Genomic DNA, 25,017 nt, shown 5'->3' with positions numbered 1-25,017 from the left:
TAACTAACCGGCAACTCCAGACTCTCGGCATAACTAACTCTACTCACAGGAGTTGGCTGCTAAAAATATAGAGCTAGCCCCACCTCTCGTGATGTCAGCAAAACCTCCCCTCTTGCTCACGCCTGCAGCAGAGTCCAGGCCTGCATCTACCACTCATGAAGGGGGGAAAACCCATGATGATTACTGGTGCCTGATCTTAACAGGACTTACCACAGTAGAAGGGAGATAGGTATAGCCTGTGCTGTTTACAGGGGGCTACACTAGCTAGCAGCAAATCCTGTGATTGCAAGTATGACAAGCATATTTGCCAGAGATGGTATTTCAGATGAAGTCTTAAGTAATAATGGGACACCATTTACTGGTGCTGAATGTATGCAATTTTCGAGTGACAAGATCTCATCAAAATTATAATCTAATAGATTGGTGGGAAGCTCCGTCAATACAGTAAAGAACTCTATGAAAAAAAAACTTATGAATGTAGGAGTGATTTGCACAGATGTAGAAAGGCGCGGCCTTGCGCTTCGGAGTACGTTATTGGTAACTTGACTAAGTATGTGTGGAACCGGGTCCGGGTTGCAGATTCCATCGTCATGGGTAGCGGGGTCGGGGCTGGTCAAGGCAGGCGGCACAGGATCGAAGGTCAGGGTCACAGGCCGGGGTCAGTACCAGGAAGGCTTCGGCGACGAGCTTCAGCGTAGAGCTTCAGCGTAGGCACTTCAGCGCATGGGAAGGTCTCCAGTACATAGCACCTACAGCGCAGGGGATCCAGCATAGATGCTCCAGCATGGGAGGTCCCAAGGAACAAGGAAGGCTTGAACATAGAGCTTCAGCGCAAGGGAAGGTCTCCGGAACAGAGCAGCTACAGCGCAGGGGATCCAGCATACATGCTCCAGGACATGGGAGGTCCTCAGGAACAAGGAAGGCTTCAGCGTAGAGCTTCAGTGTAGGCACTTAAGCGCGCGAAGGCCAAGCGGGCCAAGCCGGGGATCTTCTGATGAACAAAGATGCAGGGTAGGAAGTTATGAAGGCTTCTGGAAGCAGATTATGCAGACATGTCACAGGAACCAAGAAGCTTTAGTGCTGGGGATCCAGCGCTTCAGCACAGGAATGGGAAAACCAAAGGTAGGCCAAACAGAGATGCTTATAGCAAGCACAGATTACCAAGAATACAGCGATTCCAGAATTATGCTCCGCCACTTCCGGATGGAAGGGCTGAACCTAAATAGCATGAGCAGCCAATAGGGACAGAGCTGCATAACAGGCAACATGAAGCAGACTGCAGTGTAAGTCTAGAACCAGGTGATTCTAATTGCTCAGTACAGGGAGGGATTTGTCTGAAGCTCTACAGCCCTGTAAGGGTGAGTTTCATCCAAAGCCAGGACCGGATCCCTTACAGTTTGTCCCTATATCCAGAAAACACAAACGTTTGAGAATAAAGAAAAGACACATAAATATTCTATCAAATCTTTTATTACATGTCAAACAAACTACAGTTAGGTCCGGAAATAATTGGACACTGACAGAATTTCCATAATTTTGGCTCTGTACGCCACCACAATGGATTTGAAATGAAACAACTGAGATGTAATAGAAGTGCAGACTTTCAGCTTTAATTCAAGGGGTTGCACAAAAATATCGTATGAAATGTTTAGGAATTGCAACCATTTTCATACACAGTCTCCTTATTTCAGGGGCTCAAATGTAATTGGACAAATTAACACAATCATAAATAAAATGTTCATTTTCAATACTTTGTCGATAATTCTTTGCAAGCAATGACTGCTTGAAGTCTGGAATGCATGGACATCACCAAACGCTGGGTTTCCTCCTTTGTGATGCTTTCCAAGCCTTTACTGCAGCTGTCTTCAGTTGTTGTTTGTTCATGGGTCTTTCTGCCTTAAGTTTTGTCTTCAGCAAGTGAAATGCATGCTCGATCGGATTGAGATCAGGTGATTGACTTGGCCATTGCAGAATATTCCACTTCTTTGCCTTAAAAAAACTCCTGGGTTGCTTTCGCAGTATGTTTTGGGTCATTGTCCATCTGTAAAGTGTAACTCTGTCCAATCAACTTCGCTGAATTTGGTTGAATCTGAGCAGACAATATATTCCTATACACTTCAGAATTCATCCGGCTGCTTCTGTCTTCTGTCACATCATAATAAACACTAGTGACCCAGTGCCATTGTAAGCCATGCATGCTCATGCCATCACACTGCCTCTACCGTGTTTTACAGATGATGTGGTATGCTTCGGATCATGAGCCGTTCCAAGCCTTCTCCATACTTTTTTCTTCCCATCATTCTGATACAGGTTGATCTTAGTTTCATCTCTCCAAAGAATGCTGTTCCATAACTGGGCTGGCTTTTTTAGATATTGTTTGGTAAAGTCTAATCTGGCCTTTCTATTCTTGAGGTTTATGAATGGTTTGCACCGTGTGGTGAACCCTCTGTATTTGCTCTTGTGAAGCCTTCTCTTTATGGTAGATTTGGATAATGATATGCCTACCTCCTGGAGAGTATTCTTCACTTGGCTGACTGTTGTGAAGGGGTTTTTCTTTACCATGGAAAGGATCCTACGATCATCCACCACTGTTGTCTTCCGTGGACGTCCAGGCCTTTTTGTGTTGCAGAGCTCACCAGTGCGTTCTTTTTTTTCTCAGAATGTACCAAACTGTAGATTTGGCCACTCCTAATGTTCCTGCTATCTCTCTGATGGATTTTCTTTTTTTTTTGCAGCCTAAGGATGCCCTGTTTCACTTGCATTGAGAGCTCCTTTGACCGCATGTTGTGGATTCACAGCAACAGCTTACAAATGCGAATGCCACACCTGGAATCAACTCCAGACCTTTTACCTGCTTAATTGATAATGAAATAATGAAGGAATAGCCCACATCTGTCCATGAAACAGCTTTGAGTCAATTGTCCAATTACTTTTGGTCCCTTGAAAAAGAGGGGGCTACATATTAAAGAGATGTAATTCCTAAACCCTTCCTCCAATTTGGATGTGAATACCCTAAATTAAAGCTGATAAACTGCACTTTAAACCCATATATATTATTTAACTGTAACGTGGATTTATTTTGGTACACAGCCGAAATAACAAAACTTGTATCAGTATCCAATTATTTCTGGACCTAACTGTTTGTAGTCTATCTCCTCATCTATGGTTGCCACAAACAATATGTGAGTTTAACATCAAGATTGCTCAAAATACGCATTTTAGAGCATGTAAGATTAATTTGTCAACAAGATACTAATTATCCAGTATAAAAACATTTTCTAGAATGGCCTCTAGGTTCTCTTCAATCACTAAAATGCATAGCACTGGAACATATCCCCATTCTTAGTAGAGGAGGTAATAGAACGAAATTATTGTATCAAAGAGAGGCATTTTGGATATTCACGCTAGGAACACTTCAACCTAATGGTCTCAACTCAGATTGAGATCTGGGTTGTTTTCTCTGATCCAATGATTTATTCTAGAGTTCTGTTCAATATGAGATCATATAACTAGCTATTGTGTTCCATTGTTGGTCTCTATATAACTATCAACATTTTTTATTAGATTATCCCTATATATCATTAGCTCTACACAACATTTTGAATATTCCTGCAATATATTTGCGTTACTATTTTGGATGAATATTTTAAGTTTTTATCCATGATATTACTTTGAGGATTGCTCTGATATAGATATGTTGATGGTTACATTTCCTTTGATACTTTGTGCCTAAAACTATGCATATCTTTTTGTTTCAATCTAACATTTTGTAACAATTATTACTATGCATTATCGGTTGGAATTTATCCTTGTTTTTCTATGCTCCAAATTCGATGAATTGATGGATTAAGGTTTTTCATTATATTCATTACTCTATCTGGATGTCAGTGTAAACATACAATTATATATTGATGCATGAAATTCTGATTGACGTATTGATTGCCATCCACACAAATTATATCCACTGACTTAATGTCTTCTGGATCAAATGTACGAACTATATGTTTGTTATGATTAATTGTCTTTCTTACAATATTTTGTATCATTTGGTCTCTTTATGTGTTATTTTTACTTCATCCTTTAATTGATTAAAATGTTTTATACGGCTATACCACTATCAGCTGTGTCTGATGTGGTTTCTTAATCATTTAGCATATATATATGTGCTCACTTCCAGAATACAGGCAACTGGATAGAAATAATATATTGCAATTTACACTGAGTACTGGCAGCCTTAGAACAGGGAAAAACATGCAACTGGTTCCAGGACAGTGTGGTTGAAAGCTTTCCCAGCTTCACATTGTAAAGCCAGTATAACCATCCTCACATTGAGGAGATCCAAGAGTTACAAACAGATGTCTGTGAGTAGGTTTACTGGCTTTGCTGAAAATTGTGTAATACGGCAGGCATAAGTTTATAGTTTCTTTTATTTAACACACGTGATTATAGTGGGTATTGGATGTGGGTATTGGGTGGAAGTAAGGGGGACATGCGGATGGTTGCAATACCCAATTCTGCTGCCTCGCTCCATCTGTCTCCTTCACACAGCTGTCAGACTGGTGCAGTAGTTGGTATCCTCCTTAGGCTGCGCTTATAGTGCCGACTACAGTGATGCAACGTCGCGTCAAAACAAATGCATTGTCGCCGTCGCATGTGCTTATAGTAAGCGTGACGTGACAGTACGATGGAGCGACGGCTTGGTCGCGATCGCTGGAAGTTATCTCAATTTGATTTTTCCAGCGACCGCAGCCTGACGTCGCCGTCACATTGCCGTCGCAGACGCCGGCACTGTAATCGGAGCCTAACTTTGGCTGTCTGGTCTTCCTGCATCTTCCCTCATGTGACTACTTGTATTCCCACGCAGCAGCATTTATAGATTGTGGGAACAGCACCACGTTAGGACTTCCCACTAATAAAAAATAATCTGCAGCAAAATGCAATTTTCCGGGCTTTATTGGTTTTAGCCAAAAACCCCAATGATTGGATCGGTGGTGTTAAAACTGGAATCCTTAAGTAAAATCTATAGAAGGTCCCTTATTTTGAAAAAACAGAAAACACTCTTATCTGTCCCAACTTGAATTGCACAATATATCATATAGACATAACTGCAAGCCGGCTTTGTGTGGCAAGAAGTAAGCTACATGTCCCATGCCATGCATAGTATACTACAGTACAACAGTTATGAGACCGTTTAGGTTAATGCATAGTGGTTTTTAGTAAAGTGTGAAACTGCAACAGTAGAAATGTACGTGGTCATTAGACAAACAGATGCGTACATTGTATCTTCTCTTCAGACAACCTGCTTTAGACACTGTAGCATTCAGAGTATCATAGGCGAATATATTCAGTGCGCCACCTGCCGGCCTCACACTGAACTGCAACAACACAAATAATAATTCCATCTGACCACAAACGAGGTCTGTGCGGCTCAGCACGTGGAAAACAAAGTGCTCATACTGCACTTTAGCTCTGCGGTTGAACATAAATCATGCTATATCTGTAGAGTGTCCCTAGCAGTGAGGCAGGAGGAGTTGTTTTGTGATGCTACATTAAAGAAGCTGTGCTCCACAATATGGCTGTTTCTTGTTAGATCAGAAAGATCCTTACAATTATTTGGTATGGTAAGATTATAAACTATTAACATGGTGAAATTGAAACATGAATGTTTTTAGTAGTATGGTTAGGTTAAAGTACTTATACCCCAATATGCAATAAGTCATCTTACATACATTTTATTCATGAATGGGATTTACCTGTTCACTGCATTGTAGAACTTTGTAGAAATTTGCTATAAGAGTGACTTTTCTACCTTGCACAAGCAAATTTTAAAATGTTTAATTACAGAAAATGCACAGCCTAGTGTATCTTACACACAATTCCAATAGTTGTTTTGGCTCTCAGTAACCATCTGCCCTGAGTCAATAGAGTAAGTAATGTTACGTGCCTACAGTTCTGCAACCCTGCTTTTTACCCTTATCTCTTAGTATACAATGCTTCCATTGCAGCTAGGGATTGTGGGAAGTTATATGCAAATGATTACAGAGTGTCACCTTTTGCTTCAAATCAATTTTAACATGGAGCTTTAGATATATACAAGCTTTATTTAAACTCAGGCCTATTACCCCAGATTGGCAGCATACAGAAACAATGTAAAGCATTTCATGCCCACGTCAGTAACATTTTCTGTGGACAATAATAATAGGCATTTGGAAAACAATTTCAAATCCGAGAGAAATTCTTATATGTTTTTTTTCTTAATAATCTGGCCGAACGTTTGGATTCTCGAACAAAGAAACTTGCAAACTTTTATGAAAAAACTTGAAGTTTGAATGTAAAATTTTAAACAAAATGTTAATGACAGGGTTTTTTTTTTTTTTTTTTTATAATGGAAAAATATATCGAGTTCTGGCAAAGGTAAACATGGATAGTGCTAAATTCTTCTGATGTTGTTGTAGAACTGCCACTGTGTGGAAAACATTGTCACCATTCTGGGGAGAAGAATATAAGGTGCACCTGCCACCAAACTTTCATTCTGTGTCTTTCTACGTGATGGATGAAGATGCACTCAGGTAAGGCAATTTGTTTTTGTTACATGTGACACGGGAAATAAATCTGCAGATAAAAGCGGTGTTCACCCATTTTACCCAAAGATTCTCAGAACATTTTGGGGGGGCTAAGAACTGAACAAAAAATGCAATAACCCATTCAAGGCAATTTCCCTTTACAGCAATTAAGATGATTGTTCTAGGATGAAGAAGAGTATAGCAATCTGTTTCCAATAAACCTGCGGTAGTGGTTACCATATTTAGCAATTTGTTAGAGTAATTCACAATACATGTAAGTAGATTGGATCCAGCAGGATAAAACCTTTTGAATTTCATTACTTGAAAAGTCTGTACATACTGTAGTGCATCTGGATGGTTCAGGATGGCCAAATAGCAATCTAAAATAACAATAGACAAGAACTGCCAAAATGAAGAGCCTAAACTAATTCATTAGTTTTCTTTGCCTTGTTGCTTTGGCAACTGGACATCGCAATAAGAGACGCATATAAGTGAATCGGGAAAAGCTCTTTAATGGGAAGGCTGCTATGGCTAGTTATACAAAATCTCTCGATCAAGGACAGGAACCAAAGTTCAGGGAACCCAAAATGCTGCTGTATTTATAGCAAAACAGAAGAGCTCATTAGAACAAAAAGTCTGTCCATCTGTATTTATGTTTACCAAATAAGCCTTCCACGAGAAGTTAAAGTTATTGAAGGTAAGAGAACCACAGTGAGGAAATTAGAAATATACACGTGGAGATCAACTGGAGAGTGGCATGGAATTCCAGCGCAGAATATATATTGTGTGATTGGAAAACAGCTGGTAAAATTTATCAACGAGTTCTCACATTTGCTAAGTATTTTATTCAGATTTAAACAGAAATATGTTGCATCTGTTCAGTGTTTGTAATTCATGCTTCACACTAATAGTATTATACATTTATCATATTCTGGGCTGTAAAGTTTTGCAGGAAAACATTTTAGCGTTTTTGTCTGACATTTTTGTCAACATCTTGGCAACAATGTATCAGTGTTACTCCCCATTGCAAAAAAACTGTTTTGCCCAGTACATCATAGGCATGTATGCAAATTCTGTATCTGACCTAAACAGAAAATCTAGAATGTCGCACTCAAAGAAAGTCTGAATTCGTTAAATCAGGTGATATTTTGTTGTGTATTTATTGCAGACATGCAGGGCACCGCACAGTGTTTCTGTGGACTAGTCCCTTTGCCAAGTGCAAGTAAACAAACCAAATGCCAAACACAACACCTTCATTGCTAACAGACACCCGCCGCAAATCTTTAGCGTGAAACGCTCTAAATAATGACATCATCATTGATCAGAAGTAAAGCTAGGATCTTTACTGCAAAAAATGATATACTAATTATTAACCATGCATGCTTTTTTTTCTACACAATATAACAATGCATAAGAAAACATTTCGGGCCCTCTTCAATGTATTCAATAAAGGATGAAGAGGCAGCCGAAGTAGCTCCAGGAAAAAAAAATTGAACTTTCTTTATCAGAATAGAAAATCCACAGGCAAATGCGTAATCTAGCCAAAATTACTCATTCACATGCTATTCAATAAACACTGAAGAGTGCTCCGCTTTGCTTTTGACATATAGAAAACATAATTGGATAGCCTGGACTAACTGAAAAATAAATATACACATATAAAATCACGAGATTACAGTGGCGGCCGACCTGAGTCTAAATCGACTAGATCCGCGGCTCTCAGATAATCCCGGTTAGGTGCGTTCTTTTTATTTTTTCAGGGGGGCGTTTGCGAGCTGTTGTCTTGGAAGTCTAATACCTTCGCGGTTCAACCTACGTCAGTACACAGTCTGTGTGTGCACGCGCAGTAATTGTAAATTTGCATATTTAAAGTATACATGCATTAGCAGTGCTGTGCTGCTGTACAGTATGTCTCATTTGAAAATTGTTGATAATTGTTGATAATTAACTGCACTGCAGGGTATTTCAACTTCTTATCTTCTCTACAATGCAGTACATCTCTCCCACACCATTCCTTTGAACGTGTGTCTGGTTTTAATCACATTCCTGCTTGACAGCAGGTGATTACTACGCATGCACCTGTAACTTCGCCCACCACTACTTGCTTGCTTGAGTGAGTGACCAAAAAAAATTAAAAAAAAAAATTTTATTCTAATTTTTTTTCTCCACAAGCTTGCAAAAACCATCTTGATACTTTATTACGATATTCAATCTGTGCTGTAGCTTTTGACTGTGACCCTGTGCGTTTGACTGCACATGGTTGATTTGTGTGTTTTTTACTGTACGTACTGAAATTATAGTACAGTATGTCATTATCTTTGAACTTCATGCAGCTGTACCCTGTAGCCCCCTCCCCCACGAACATACACAAGGCTAGCTCAAGGATTTGAAATTCCACGGAGTCATTCATTTTCTGAATCTTGACATTGTGTTCTTAGTCCGTCCATAGCCGAGCTACAAAGCCTCACTGCGCCTGCGTGTAATCCTCTTTGAGATGGAGCTAGCTGCTTACTGCGCATGACTCACCCAACCCCCCCTCCACAGAGTCATTAATTTCCTGAATCTTGACATTGTGTTCTTAATCCGTCCATAGCCGAGCTATAAAGCCTCACTGCGCCTGCGTGTAATCCTCTTTGAGATGGGAGCAAGCTGCTTACTGCGCATGACTCACCCAACCCCCCCCTCCACAGAGTCGTTAATTTTCTGAATCTTGACATTGTGTTCTTAATCCATCCATAGCCGAGCTACAAAGCCTCACTGCGCTTGCATGTAATCCTCTTTGAGATGGGAGCTTGCTGCTTACTGCGCATGACTCACCCAACACCCAACCCTTTGAGGCTTTGTTTACAGTAATGCTTTGGAAAATCCCTTCTCGAATTTGATTTGCACAGAGCATTACCTCTCTATGCGCCTGTGTGTAATCCTCTTTCGGATGGGAGCTAGTTGATTACTGCTCATGCGCCTGTAACTTCACCCACCCACCACTGCGTGCTTGAGTACCCCAAAAAATTTTTTTTAATTATAATTTTTTAACTGTTATTTTATCTACAAGCCTGCAAAAACAATCTTGATATTACGATATTCAATCTGTGCTGTATCTTTTGACTGCGACCCTGTACGTTTGACTGCACATGGTTGATTTGTGTGCTTTTTATGTACTGTATTTGGGGGTGTAGGGATCAAATTATTATGTTGAACTGCCTTTTGAAATTACTGTACTCTACTCTATGTAATTTCTTTGAACTGCTGCACAACTAATCCTTCATCCCTCCCCCACGCACACACAAACACTTATCGACAGACACCTCCACAGAGCCATTAATTTTCGGAATGTAATCCTCTTTGAAATGGGAGCTAGCTGCTTACTGCGCATGACTCACCCAACCCGCCCCCCCCCCTCCACAGAGTCATTAATTTTCTGAAGCTAGTCATTGTGTTTTTAATCTGTCCCTAGCCGAGCGTCAATCACCTCACTGCTCCTGCATGTACTGTAATCCTCTTTGAGATGGGAGCTAATGCATGACCCACCCAACCCCCCCACGCTTTGAGGCTTTGTTTACAGTAACGCTTTGGAAAATCCCTTCTCGAATTTGAAATGTAAATCTGATTTGCACAGCATTGTGAGAATTGAGAGTTAAAAAAACATTAAATGATTAATGTTGTTTTGTCATTCATTCTTATTCATTGGTGTACTCTAGGTGTGTGTGTGGGGGGGGGGGTGTTGTCAATGATTATGATTAGCAGGAATGTAAATAAATATTTATTTTATTTTATCAGGAACCAAAAAATACAAATATAAAAATAATCATGAATAATACATAATGCAGTCTTTATTAAGTTCTTCTGGCAGATTGAAATTGGATAAACATTTAGAAAACATTTGTAAAACATGGATAAACATGAATAATGCACATTTATAATAATATTATTTAATAATATATAATGTATAATATATATATATATATATATATATATATAGTAATATATTTTTTTCCGTCTTTATCTTGTTTCTCATTCTGTGTACAGTACAGTAGTTCATTGAGAGAGGAGAGGTTTTGCGTACATCATTACTGCTGTTTATATACTGTACATTTAACTGTACAAACAGATTAGACTGAACACAGCACCCCACCTCCCCCCAGGCCATCCTTTTTTCCTGAAACGACAAGAAAACAAAAAATTAGTGCAGTTATGTGCTTACTGTATTATGGCATTGTGTGATGTGTAGTACTACTGTAGATGGCTGGTGCTGCTTTCTCTGGAAAGAAAAAAATTGAACAGTTAGTAGGCATTTAGTACTGACAAACTAGTCTATACTGGAACTACTGTATACTCTGACTACTGTTAAATACTACAGTATGGAACCAGATGGCTGGTGCTGCTCTATCTGGAAAGAAAAAAATTGAGCAGTTACTGTACTCTACTGTAGGTGCATACTGTATTATGGAATAATGGCATTGTGTATACAGTTAGTACTGTCAAACTAGTCTATACTGGAACTACTGTATATATGTACTGTATGTACTGTGCCATACTTACCTGTATCATACTGTACTTACAATAGAACTGAACAGTACTACTTTCCTAATGCTTGCTCATTATGCGCGATCACAATGGGCAACACAGTCGCAATATGGTCTATATATTTATTGCAGCGTTCCACGGTGACTACATCGTTCCAAAAACTCGTTATGCCTTTCGCCAACTTGTCCTTTTTGGAGGGTTTCACCACTTTTTGGATATGGTCCTTCAGCTGATGCCAGACCATTTCGATCGGATTGAAGTCTGGCGATCTGTCATTGAAAAAAGATTGAGATACAGTACATAGTAAAAACTGTGGGGAAAAATGAGACACGGTTACCACACTTACTCCGCTGGCGTCTTCACCCAGTTGATACCGCGCTCAAGGATATGCGCTGTTGATGCGGTGTGCTTCGGATCATTGTCCTGGTAGAAACGGTGACCATCCGGGAACTCGCGTGTGATGTATTCCACTATCTCAGGCACAATTTTGTCTTGGAAGAAAGCTTTATTCATGATTCCTATAACAAGAAAAGAAAAGTGCTCAAAAAACTGCACAATAGTACAGTACAGTGCACACAGTAAGGCTACACTAGAACAGTACAGTGCATAAGGCTACATTATATTTTATATATTTTACCTCCAAAGATGACAATGCATCCTGGTCCACGCCTATAGATGGCACCCCACACATGCAGCTTCACATGTTTTGGCCGCGGCTTCATAGATATGCGACCTTTTTTGTGGAATGCAAAGGTTGCAAATTTCTCCAGCGACACAGTAGACTCTTCAGTGAAGATGCAATCCTGGAAAGTTTCCCCACTGTTGATCCATGCCTGGGCCTGGACCACTCTTTTTATTTTGTTTACATCACTTATCATGGGGTACGCTCTGTAATGACAAGGAATAAATAATTTAAGCGGTACAGTACAGTTTCCCAAACAACACTTTTACCTCCTGTACTGTCCAGTAGTAACCTCACACGTCCATATTTCCATCCAATGCTGCGTCTCATCTTCTTTATGCTGGTCTCGGATACAGTGAGATTGTGATTTTCCTGCAGAGTGTATTTGACCCTTAATGCACTCCTCTCATCATTCTCCTCACTTATTTTGTCCACGAGAAGCGTTGTCTCCCTACAATATAAAGAAAAACATTCCGGTAAGTTACAGTGCAGTAGGCCACAAGCACAGCATTACATCACAGTTCTACAGTATCAATATGCAGCAATATAAAAAATATATATACTGTTGTAATATAAATATAAATATACAAAATATATCTACTTTTGTAATATAAATATACAAAATATATATACTGTTGTAATATAAATATAAATATACAAAATATATCTACTTTTGTAATATAAATATACAAATTATATATACTGTTGTACTATAAATATAAATATACAAAATATATCTACTTTTGTAATATAAATATACAAAATATATATACTGTTGTAGTATAAATATAAATATACAAAATATATATACTGTTGTAATATAAATATACAAAATATATAGACTGTTGTGATATAAATCAACAGAAATAACAAAAATATTTTATATAAAAAAAAAATTATATTTAATTTGTATAAATATACTTATGCGTTAGTTACCCTTGGTGCCCTTTTGCGTTCTCTGGTTTTTCCGTGTGCATGATAGCTCATGGTGGTTGCTGGCACAACGATGCCAGAAGTAGCTAACTAGCGTTGGATAGCAGCAATTCGGTGTCCGCTCGTGTACATCTCCTTAATTCGCATGCTGAGCTCCTTGGAAATCTTTTTAACGGGCATTGCTGCGAGTAGAAAGAAATACAAACACAAGAATGTATATTCGATGTTTAGTCGATGTGTATTCAATGTGCAGTCAATCCACAAAATGGATGGTGTATTTATACGGTAATGACTCACATTAGAGTACGCCCACTTTCAACACCTGTACCTCGTCGCCATGCATAAAAGGTTACACACTTTGCATAGCCCACCACTCGATGATCTTTATCTGAACTTGCCCTTGTCCAGATACTGCATTGTGCCATCTGCTTCCATGAATCAACCCCGATTCTACGGACGCAGGAACCCACTCGCCTCTGCCGTGCCTGCCATGCAGAAAAAGCGAAAGGCGGTTGCCATTTCCACGCCAAGGCCAAAGCGACAGGCTTAGGCCAATAAAGAAAACCTTCTGCTGACCCCAAAGGCTAAGGGTTTTAATAGACGTCAGCCTTATTATGTCAAGAAGAAATACGGTGATGTACACTCCACGCAAAACAAATGGCAGCCAACCCATTGAACCCGCAGACCACTTCCTCCGATACGCTTCGATGACTCTGCCGCCGCTGTCCCGGAAATCTTCAGCCCGTCTTCTCCACTCCTCGTCCTCGACGCTGCCGCCGTCCTCCCGGAAACCCACAGGCCATCTTCTCCAGTTCTATCCGACGATGCTGCCGCTGGTGCCTCTGAAATCCACAGGTCACTTTCTCCTTTGCGCTTAGACGACTCTGCTTCTCGCCCGGAAATCCAAAGGTCACTTTCTCCATCCCTCGTCGACGACGCTGCCGCTTCTCCTCTAACGGATATCCACAGGTCACCTCCTCCACCCTTCTTCGACGACGCTGCCGCTTCTCTCCATGGAACCCCCATCTCATCCTCCGTAGCACCCATCCACCCAGATGTCCACATGCCATGCACAAGAAGCAGCTCGTTAAACCGGATGCTGAATGGGATAAATGTGGATATCCCCGTGGACTCCATTATGCTGACAAAGATAGATCTGCTTCTGGAGACCATGCTAAATATGGAGCAACGGATGCTACATATGGATCAACGGATGGATCGACGGATGGAGAAGATAGAGGCTGACATAGCGGGTATACATAATTTGCTCGGTGTTCATGCCCCTGTTTCCCCGACGCCGGAGCAGGAGGGTGGCATGGATGTGATGAATTGGAGCATCGACACCCTTCCATCACCAAGCGCACCCCCTCAACCAGAAGATGTAGTGTACATTTATGCCATTGAGGAGGACATGACAACCCCGTCAAGGCCACGCCAGGAGACAACACGGCGACCAAGACAGAAGGAAAGCTTCCTCCTAGACAAACCTACCCTCGCCCGTCGCCTCAAGCACACCCGCTCCCAGAAGACCTACATTCACTCGCATCGATACGGTGCCCAACATCACCCTGCGCGATCTGCCACCGGCGCTCAGGGAGAAGTATAGGGTGATGAGTGCTGGTGCACCCCACAAGTATGCCTTGTACATTTTTAAGCACCATGTGCCCTACTCGTTGTACTGCGACTGGGCCTTCAGAGTGAACTACGAAGGAAATCGCATAAAAAAGGCGCTTCCTGACAATTTAAGAAAGACCATTCTGGAGGAATTGCGGCGCTTTTATTCAATTACAGATCCTGTAATGAAAGGCGTTCGAGACTGCATTAATGGTGTTTTGCACCATGCAAGGCATCGGCCATGGAAGGACAATCTGGTGGGGTGCGCATTTGACTGAGTGTTCAACTGTTGAAAATGTTTGGTAAATGTTTTGTTCCAGTCCCGGAGGGCCGCAAACAGGCCCGGTTTTCAAGGTTGTCCTGAAAACCGGGCCTGTTTGCTGCCTTCGAGGACTGTAGTGGTGCAGGCCTGACTGTTCTGCACACCATCCCACTGCAAATGTTTTGACTTGCTGTTCTTGTGTAAAGGAGATGTTCCGTTTTGTATATTTTATGAATAAAGATTTTTTTTTAATCACAGGTAAGACCATACTGTTGTGCTGAACTGTACTGCACATGTTCGACCTGCTGTACTTAAATAAAGGAGATGTTGTTGTGTGTTTTAACTTGTATTTATACAGAAATGTTTTAACTTGCTGTACACACACACAGGACCTGCACAATTCCAGTCCCAGAGGGCCGCAAACAGACCCGGTTTTCAAGGTTGTCCTGAAAACTGGGCCTGTTTACTGCCCTCGAAGACTGTAGTGGCGCAGGCCTGACTGACTGTTTTGCACACCATCCCACTGTATATGTTTCTTTAATAAAGGAGATGTTGTGTTTTGTATACTGTATTTTATGAATAAAGATTTTTTTTTTAATCACAGGTAAGACCATACTGTTGTGCTGAACTGTACTGTTGTGTGTTTTAACTTGTATTAATAAAAAAAAAATGTATTTACTGTACACAAGACCTGCACAATTCCAGTCCCTGAGGCCCGCAAACAGGCACGGTTTTCAAAGGTTACCCTGAAAACCGGGCCTGTTTGCTGCCCTCAAGGACTGTAGTGGTGCAGACTGTTTTGCACACCATCCCACTGTATATGTTTTGACTTGCCGTTCTTTAATAAAGGAGATGTTGCGTTTTGTATATTTTATGAATAAAGAATTTGTTTTTATAACATGAGACTGTAAACCATACTGACTGACTGTAAATGTTTTTACTTTCTATACATAAATGTTTTCTCTACTGTAGCAGTAAACCATACACCTGTTGATGTTTTGAATTGCCGTGCACTTAAAATGTTTTTACATTGTACAGTATTTGTAAATAAATGTTTTTGTACTTACTCCACCAATAAAAGAACATGTTGATTTGTTTTAAATTGTTCCATTGGCTCCTTTGATACTGTAACAAAATATAGTGTTTCTAGAATGTACACTACTGTCCAGGCATACTGTACTGTATACTGTAGGCATGCTCAGTACAGGCATACCCCACATTAACGTACGCAATGGGACCGGAGCATGTATGTAAAGTGAAAATGTACTTAAAGTGAAGCACTACCTTTTTCCCACTTATCGATGCATGTACTGTACTGCAATCGTCATATACGTGCATAACTGATGTAAATAAGGCATTTGTAACAGGCTCTATAGTCTGCCCGCTTGCGCACACCTTCGGTACAGGTAGGGAGCCGGTATTGCTGTTCAGGACGTGCTTACTGGCGCATGCGTGAGCTGCCGTTTGCCTATTGAGTGAGATGTACTTACTCGCGAGTGTACTTAAAGTGAGTGTACTTAAACCGGGGTATGCCTGTACAAGAGTATTAAAAAAAATAGAAGACACATACTGTACTGTACTGTATGTACTGGCACTGTATAGAAGACACATACTGTATGTACTGTAATATATGTAGAATAAATGCATACTTTTTATTTTTTCGGGTTTATTACACAGTATACTGTATATAAAAAAGTATTGTATACTGTACGGTCGGAAAACATCAGCATACTGTTCCAGGTACAGTATTCTATCCTAATCAATAACAACAGCCACTAAACTATAGACTCCGGTACGTGTTTTTTAAAATCCGATTCAGCAATGTGCAGGCATTGTTACACAAAGCGATATTATCCATCGAAATCCCTCCATTAGCCATTTTCTTTTCTGAGGAAAAACAAAAAGAAAAGTTTTACTGTAATGGTCAGTCCCCTAAAGAAGTTCCCAGCCAGTCCCACCAATAATTTTCTCGGGGGGCGTCTCCTGTTCACATGTGCACGCGCCTACCGTCGATGCAATGACACGCATATGCGTTTCAAGAAGGATCCAATGCGCATGCGCCTAACGTTCCACCAATTGTTCAGTATCTGCAGTACTGTAGAAGCCGCTCAGCCAATGATATTGCTTACAGGAGAATCGCTTGACTTTTGAATCGCACCGATATTGATACTGTATTGTCAAAATAAAAAAACACAGAAAATAATACGGCAACAATACTCACCATAGAATTTCCCATTCAGCTGGCGCCGGCGCCGGGCCACTGCCAGTCCAGTGTTCTTGATCATCCACGTCGATAGTTTGCAGCGGGACTAGTACTCCTGTAGTCAGCTGATGAGGCTGGAAATTGCGTAGGTACATGCAAGCTTGATCGAAACTGCACGCGAAATCCGGCTCAGGCTTGCTGGATAGACAGCAAGGGTTGTCACTGACGGTGGGACCGTTATTGGAAGCCGGTGCTGGTGCTGGCGCATTGCTTGGCAGCGACTATCGTTTCTTAGTTGGTTTTAACACGACCTTTCAACCTTTTGCCGTCTACATGATCATAGATACAGGAAAATGCCGGTGATACACACCAATACCCTCCAATAAATTGTGGCTAAATACGATAAAAACATGGATCGCTACATAACCTTTTCCTTATTGCACGCTTCCACACATGAGGAGCGGGCGAAAATTTGTAAAAGTCATAGTTTTTGATAAAATACTGATAAATTTGAATAACTGTTGCCATCTTATCATCTGTTGCATTAATCGCGGCCCATATCAAATACGCGTAACTTCTGTTGGGTTTTTGGAAAACGGGCTGCACTTGAACACTCGTGGCGGCGTGTCTCTGGAGAATAACAGAAACTGGTCTTTGTCTTTCTTTAATATGAAAAGCCTAAATTGATACATTATTGTAACCTCTTCCTTCAGTCTCAAGGCCAATTTACAATAGCACACTGTGGTATCTTTTTTAAACGAAACACCTGCAAGTCGACACATTACTGAAGCGCATGCGCATTACAATTCATGAATATCTGCCATCTGGCGGACATGCGAAGAATTGCAACCTATTAAATCCGAACCATTCTCAATAAAAGCATCAACTGCGCGTCAACCGCGCATGACCCACGGCTGAGAACGCAACATGAATGCGGCATGCACCCGATGAAGTGCGTCGCATTCGAGAAAAAAGCCAGGAAAAAAGCGGTGATGTTTTAGAATAAAAGTGGCCGCAGCAGTATTAACACCTTAATTACCATAGTGATCATGAAGGCATGCATCATGCCTCCTAGACTCCTAGGACCAGGCATTTGTGACTTATGGCCAGATTGCTATAGACCACAATTTGAGTGGCATTAATCACAAAAAAGACACCCTTTAGTGCTTGGGTATGACGAAATATAAGATGGTCATACAGTCATACATCTTAAAGTGGAGACATCGTGCTTGCCCTTCAAAAAGTGTTCAGCCACTAGCTGCTCAGATGAGTCATTTCTGTAGGCATTGTCTTTCTGTTTAACCATAAACCACATGGGCACTTGATAAGGTAGACCACAGCTTTGGAGGTATATGTAAGTCTCTGTATAATTTCATATTTTTACCTCAGTGTGGATGCTTAAATGATTTGCCAGTAATCAAACTGTTGCATATCATGCATCCGTGACACTTGTGATAGCATGGTTTAGCTGGAGGAGGGAAAGATCATTTATTTGAATGTTTATCGTTTGTCAGCTTTGACAAGTAGATACCTGATGCTGTACTAAGCATCTATTATATTGCCCATATAATATCTTATAATATTTACTTCTAAAACAGTGTAATGAGCTTCAATTTGTCCAACTTAACAGTGGAGGATCCTACTGCAGCTTTGGTAAGGGGCATTTCCCACCTCCTCACATGTAAACAAAAACTGTAAAGATTGAAAGCGCTAGACCAGAAATACCACCAGAAGTGTATCACCCTTTACTATCAGTGATAATTTAAGAAAAACAATAATTGGACAAGTGTCTTGTGCTCTTGCTTCTCAAAGAACTGTTTTAGGCGGCCTGATACACCACGCTCCTGATTCCAATGATATCCCTCAGTCTCCTCAGCTCCCTCTCTCTCCACCTTTCCTCCAGATGCATACACAAGAAACTTAACAACCCATATCCAGAGATACATAAGCAATGTGTTAGCCAATAGAAAACCTACTAACTTTTTGAAAAGATAAAACAAGTTGCATTATATTGCGGATATTCCACATAAACTCCATACATAATGGGAGAACGAGTGGCTCAGTGAGTAAAGACACTGACTCTGATAACAATAACACTGAATTTGAAGCAGGGGAGCCTGGTGTCTACTCCTTGTGACCTTGGCAAGTCTCTTTATGTCCCTGTGCCTCCGGCACTAAAATCACAGATTGTAAACTCATCTGGGCACGGACTATGCCTGTGAAATTCCTATGTGCTGTGTACCGTACCACACACTATACTGTAATTATGGAGTGCTTTGAGTCCCATTGGGAGAAAAGTGCTATATTATTATTATTATTATGTTGCAAGGTAAATGTCAGAATTGACCCAAAGTTTATAATCTTTGAATCAGAAAAGCCTCCCTATGGCGTTGTTTATTGAACCGATTTCCACCTCTTTTATCTGGAAACACTGACTGTATACCTTTACCTTTCATATTAGTAACATCTTTGCACACTGTTGCTAGAATCACTTTACTCTCTTCTAAATCTGTCTCAGCATTGCTCATGCTAAAATCCCACTCCTGGCTTCCTATTAAATCTAATATTACTTACAAAATTCTCCATCTATCTTTAAGGCTATACATTTTTCTGCCTCTCCTTATCAGCCCTAATTTCTCGCTATACACCTGCCCGACTCTTGCGTTCTGCTCAAGGATGTCTTCTGTCTACCCCTTTTGTATCTAAAGCCCTCTCCCGCCTTAAACCTTTCTCACTGACTGCCCCACACTTCTGGAACGCCCTTCCCCTTAATATCCGACTGGCACCCTCTCTCTCCACCTTTAAGACTTTTTCTTAAAACACACCTCTTTAATGAAGCATATGGTTGCTCTGTTGGCTGGTACTATATATCTCATATGCACAAAACTTGGCCCCTTGCAGACACACTTACCAGAACACCCTCCTTCTCTCTCTGTAAGTTCTCCCCATTTACCACTTAGATTGTAAGCTCTGCAGGGCAGGGACTTATTTTCCTATTGTTGTAAATCTAAAGCTCTTATTCCCATTGTGTTTATATTATGTCACGTGTATTGTAAAGCAGTATGTACCCGGATGATGCTATATAAATAAAGATATACATATATACATCTTTCTTATCTACTTCAGCAAAAAGTCTTGGGAGTCTAGGCTGCCAAAAAACATCTCCCTATATTGCGTTTCAGTCCAGCAAATCTGGATTTAAAGGCTCTTTTGGTTATTTCAACATATTGTTTGTTGCATGTACAGTAAAGTACATAAACATGCATAGTATTACAATTAATGAACTGCTAAATTGAAACATCTTCCTCTGTTTATTTAAACTATATTCTACCATCTTTTAAATCCACACATTTGCAAGCAATATATCTTGGGTTTCGGTTTATTCTTCCTAAATACTATGGAAACTCTCTATTTTATATCGCGTTGTGGGATGAGCGAGTAAACCTAATAGAACAAAGATTCATAATATGTAATGAAACACTGGGAAAACAACATTTGAAAGGTCATCAATTTGTGAATTTTGTCATCAAATTGTCCCAGAATTGCCAAACTTCAGTTAAAAACGATAATGTCTGCCAAATGTAATTCTCATACAATTGTGTGGTATTATACGAGCCGATAAATAAGTCTAGTTTCCACTGATAGTCGAGGCAATGGCAATAGAGTTTTCTAGAAAGGCGGCTATTGTCTGTCACAACGATCAAGCACTGTCTTGAAACAAAAATGTAAATACTGAATACCCCTTCATTTCTGACATTATTGCGATGAAAAGAAATCCAGTTAGTATAATATCACAAACTGTAACACACTTCCATGAAAGGATCTCATTCAGAATGAACTGTCCAAAGGTTAAAAAACAACACACAAAACTCATTCACAAGAAGGCCGTGATGGCTGAACAGTTACACTGTACAATTGAAAAATAGAAATACGGCTCTCCAGTGAGCTTGTGAAGAAAGTTGTTCAATATGTTTTACAGGATTACAAGTTTTGGTAACCCCATTGGACCTTTTTAAAACAAAAAGCAGTGATACCTGTCTTCTAAATTTACCCACCAGACACCAAGGGAAACATGTAATGGGGAGGGGACAAAATTGGTGCCAAGTGCACAAGTGCAACTGTTGCTAGGCAATTCTCCTAACAGTGCTGTGCTACCTGTGATACAGCAATGGAATAATCCTTATTGTGACTGTGCATAATTATACATAGCTCGAATGAATATAAGACATTCAAATCATAACAAGGAACAAAGAGCAGTGCATATACTGTATATGAAACTAAGCATAAATAAACTGTATATTAGAATATATATATATATATATATATATATATATATATATATATATATATATATATATATATTGTGACATAGTCCAAAGATGTTAGGCAGCTTTCTGCCCCATTTTAGAGCAGAAAGTGCAGGAATAGTTACAAATGATCCGTTCCACAGCTTCCCATTAACTCAGGCAGCTGGATGGAAAATCCAGACCACAGATTACAATGGCTCTAGTTCTCCCTCACCTGCTCTTCTAATCACATGCACAGGTATTTAGAGCAGAGAGGTTTTGCATTTCTCTCTCTCTCCTTGGAGCCTGGGGGCTGGGGGTGTCGCTGCTCCCCTGCATCCAGTATCGGGGTTGACGGCCCCTCCACGTATCACAGTACCAGAGGATTTGCCTGGACTCCACGAACAGATAAGACAAAACAAATGGTTACTGCTGTTGCTAAAAGACTGTACTGTATCTTGTGACCCTAAATGAGAGAGCATTGTTTTAAGCTGGGGAACCAGTTTAGTTGGCCAGCAGCTGTTAGAGAGACTGATTCTGATGTGTAGTTAGATCCCTGAAAGGGATAGGATTTTGCTTATATGATTTTGGTTTTATTTCTTGAAATAACAGTGTGGGAAATATGGTAACACTGAAATATGTGAACTGCTGAATGAAAGTATCTGAGTACCTCTAACCTTCACATGTTAAAGCTACAGTACCTTACTTGGATGAAAATAAAGCAGGCAGAAGCCTGAGTTAAGCAGCATAATACTTTGCATGATCCTGTTTGTTGTATAATTAACCCTAGAAGACTGTGTCGGGAAGAACCCAGACAGACGTCAGCACTACAAAAGAGGGGCGTTTGTCACATATGGTGGAGAATGCGGGCAGACACTAAAAAAGTCTGTGGGTTTGCAAATGAATGCGGGGGTTTAAAATGGCCGCCGAGCTGAACTAAAGTACAGATGCTATGAGTGAAGTCTGTCCCACTGTGTATATCAGTTGTGCTTCTAGCATACACAGAGAATGTGCGAAGTGTGGATGCATTAGCACCCTGAACCCAAACAGAAAACCAAAATGTTTTGCTGAAAAAGAAAAAAAAAAAAAAAATTGCATCTAGCAAGTGCTGTTTGTAAAGCTAATGCCTTTTGCTGAAGTGAGTGAATTTGCAGCTAGCAAATTGTCCCTGCCGGGTTTCTAAAATGGCCGACGTGAAATGTTTGTTTTGTAATGTACATAATCATGAAAAACAGTGTCCCTTCAGGCCATACGATGATGATGATGACGACTCGTATGTGGCCCCTGGAGGAGAGTCGTACCCACAGATGAATTTAGTATGCTGGGCCTGTCATAAAGTAGGTCACATGGAAGATGTGTGCCCCAAAATTTTCAAAGACAAACAGCTGCAAAAGCAAGCAACGCCCTATGAGTGCAAGCAAGATGTGGAAGCTGATACCAGTGAGCGTGTGCCCAGTACCACTGATATCTCTGGAGCTAATAAAGCAAAAAGAAAGAAGAAGAAAAAGAAAACTGTTCCTCAAGTCACAGGGGAAGTGACCGAGCCACTTGAACCTGCGCTGTCAGGACATGCGTCAGAAAGGCGCCGAGATGTGCTGCAGACCGGAGTGACCGGCAGAATTGTCACGGGAACAGTGGCAAAGGAAAAGGAGGAGCAAAGGGAAGCTGAATCCTTGAACCAGGATAAAGAGGCTTTGGTTTCTGCACTCCAAGCTGCCCGCCATAATTATGAAGTCCTGTGGCAGGATTTGGTGAAGGAGCGAGAATGGAGCAAGAAGGAGCGAGAATGTTGGATGGAAGAGCGAGAATCGAACGCCGAATTACAGAGGTGTATACTTCCAGCTTTACAGGAGTACGAGGCTTTGAAGAAAACAGAGTCTCTCTTACGGAGTGAGCTGGAAGAGGTGACGACTAGGCTGGAAAAGGCCAACACCGTAATGGCTATCCTAAAACAGAAATACGGGAAGGCTCTACAAGAGGTTCACGCGCTCAGCACAGAGGTGCAAAACTCACGCCTGGAGGGCCACGGTCTGAACACAGAGCTGGGAATGTTGAAGCAAACCCATGAGATTGCCCTGAGTGAGTTAGAGACTGTAAAGCAAGAAAATGAGACTCTGAAATTGGAAAATTCAGATTTGACTGACCAAGCAGAAAAAGTAAAGAAACAGTTGACTCAGGAAAAATTAGAAGTGCAGGAAGCACTACAGAATGCATTGATGCACACTCAGAGCCAGCACCAGGAAGAAATGGACGCTCTGAGAACAGAATTGCGACATATATGCACAAAACAGAATTCTCTCGTGGAGGAACTTAACGTTTTGAAAAAGGAGAAAAGCGTTAGAATAATTCAGAAGCACTGCAAAGCTCTTATCCAAGGAAGAAGGGAAAGAGAAAATTATCGGCGTAAACGCGCCGCAACTATCATCCTACAGGCTGCCTACAGAGGGATGAAAATTCGTCAGTTTAATCGCCGGAATAAAGCAGCCTGTGTACTTCAATCATTCTACCGTGCCCGCATGGTACGAAACAGGTTCCTCATTATGAAAGGAGCAACTATAAAGATCCAGTCTCTGACTAGGATGACACAGAACAGGATTCGCTATCAAACCCTGAGAAATGCGTCACTGGTTATACAGCGGTATTTCCGCCTTAATAAATGTAGGCCTCAGGAAAGAGAGGCCCAAGACTACATGCCTGCCGGCTGCAAAGGTAAAATGCCACAGGGTATAGCCGGAGTTAGTGAGAACCCCATCAAGGTAATCAGTGCTTCATCTTCTAAGTACCATATAATTGCCCCAGAGGGGAAATCCCAAATCTCTGAGAGTGATGGTCTTGAGAAAATACATGGCAGTAAGAAGTACCATAAAGGTTCAAAGGTTGCAAAGCAAAAGCGACGAAGGTCAACGCGGGCCTTGAATTTTTCCGGATCTCGCCACTCTGGGCCACAATATAAAGACAAAGACTATCCGGCCCCAGAGTTCTGTCAGAGGCTAAAGAAACAGTCCAGTCATTTGCAGTTTGCAGCGGCCTATGAAATAAAGTCAGGAAATATAATGGACTGGAAGTCAAAGAAAAAAAAAAATGTGTTTGGGGAATTGACCGATATTGTTTTGTTATTACACGTGTGGACTATGTCACGGACACTTAACTATGCAAATAAGCTATTGTAGTTAAGGTATATTAGGCCTCTAGAATAAGCATTTTGTCAATGTTACAGTGTTATATTGGTTCTCTGTGTTGAAAATGTAGCTAAACTACAAATTAATATACAGGGTTGATGGCCCTTTCAGTTGGTAAATTATATAATGAGGTTCATATTCTAGAGTAGAATAACCCAGGGAGGTAATAGAAATTGTCTGGTTTTCTGAATATATTTAGCATATCCTGGGTTGTAAGAATGTGTGCTAGACACTTATTTTTCAAAATAGTTCCCTAATAGAGAGCAACAAAATATGTTTGCCAAATATAGTCTCTTATGACGAAACCTATTGTCCATAATTGCCGTGGGAAAAGTTCATATTCGTGTCATGTAAATACTTAATGTTGTACTGAGGAGTTAGCTCAAGTATTTCAGGTAGGACGCTCACCCCAGTGAGGTCCATGGCCGCTCACCCCAGTAGGTGTGAGCTGGGGAGGGGGATATGTGACATAGTCCAAAGATGTTAGGCAGCTTTCTGCCCCATTTTAGAGCAGAAAGTGCAGGAATAGTTACAAATGATCCGTTCCACAGCTTCCCATTAACTCAGGCAGCTGGATGGAAAATCCAGACCACAGATTACAATGGCTCTAGTTCTCCCTCACCTGCTCTTCTAATCACATGCACAGGTATTTAGAGCAGAGAGGTTTTGCATTTCTCTCTCTCTCCTTGGAGCCTGGGGGCTGGGGGTGTCGCTGCTCCCCTGCATCCAGTATCGGGGTTGACGGCCCCTCCACGTATCACAGTACCAGAG

General features: G+C 40.9%; 1 protein-coding gene across 1 annotated transcript in view; it reads left to right on the top strand.

Annotated features, from left to right (window-relative positions):
• The window catches only part of LOC142489302 (ras GTPase-activating protein 4-like), a 226,729-nt gene that overhangs the window by 59,346 nt on the left and 142,366 nt on the right, over positions 1–25,017 (top strand). The window contains exon 4 of the mRNA XM_075589825.1: positions 6,456–6,569. Within this exon, the coding sequence (XP_075445940.1) occupies positions 6,456–6,569 (114 nt within the window). The remainder of the gene's footprint in view (positions 1–6,455; positions 6,570–25,017) is intronic.

This window comes from Ascaphus truei, chromosome 3 (genome assembly GCF_040206685.1).
Source record: "Ascaphus truei isolate aAscTru1 chromosome 3, aAscTru1.hap1, whole genome shotgun sequence".
NCBI lineage: Eukaryota > Metazoa > Chordata > Amphibia > Anura > Ascaphidae > Ascaphus > Ascaphus truei.
The sequence above is the reverse complement of the archived record's forward strand: the minus strand, read 5'-3'. Positions and strand labels throughout refer to the sequence as shown.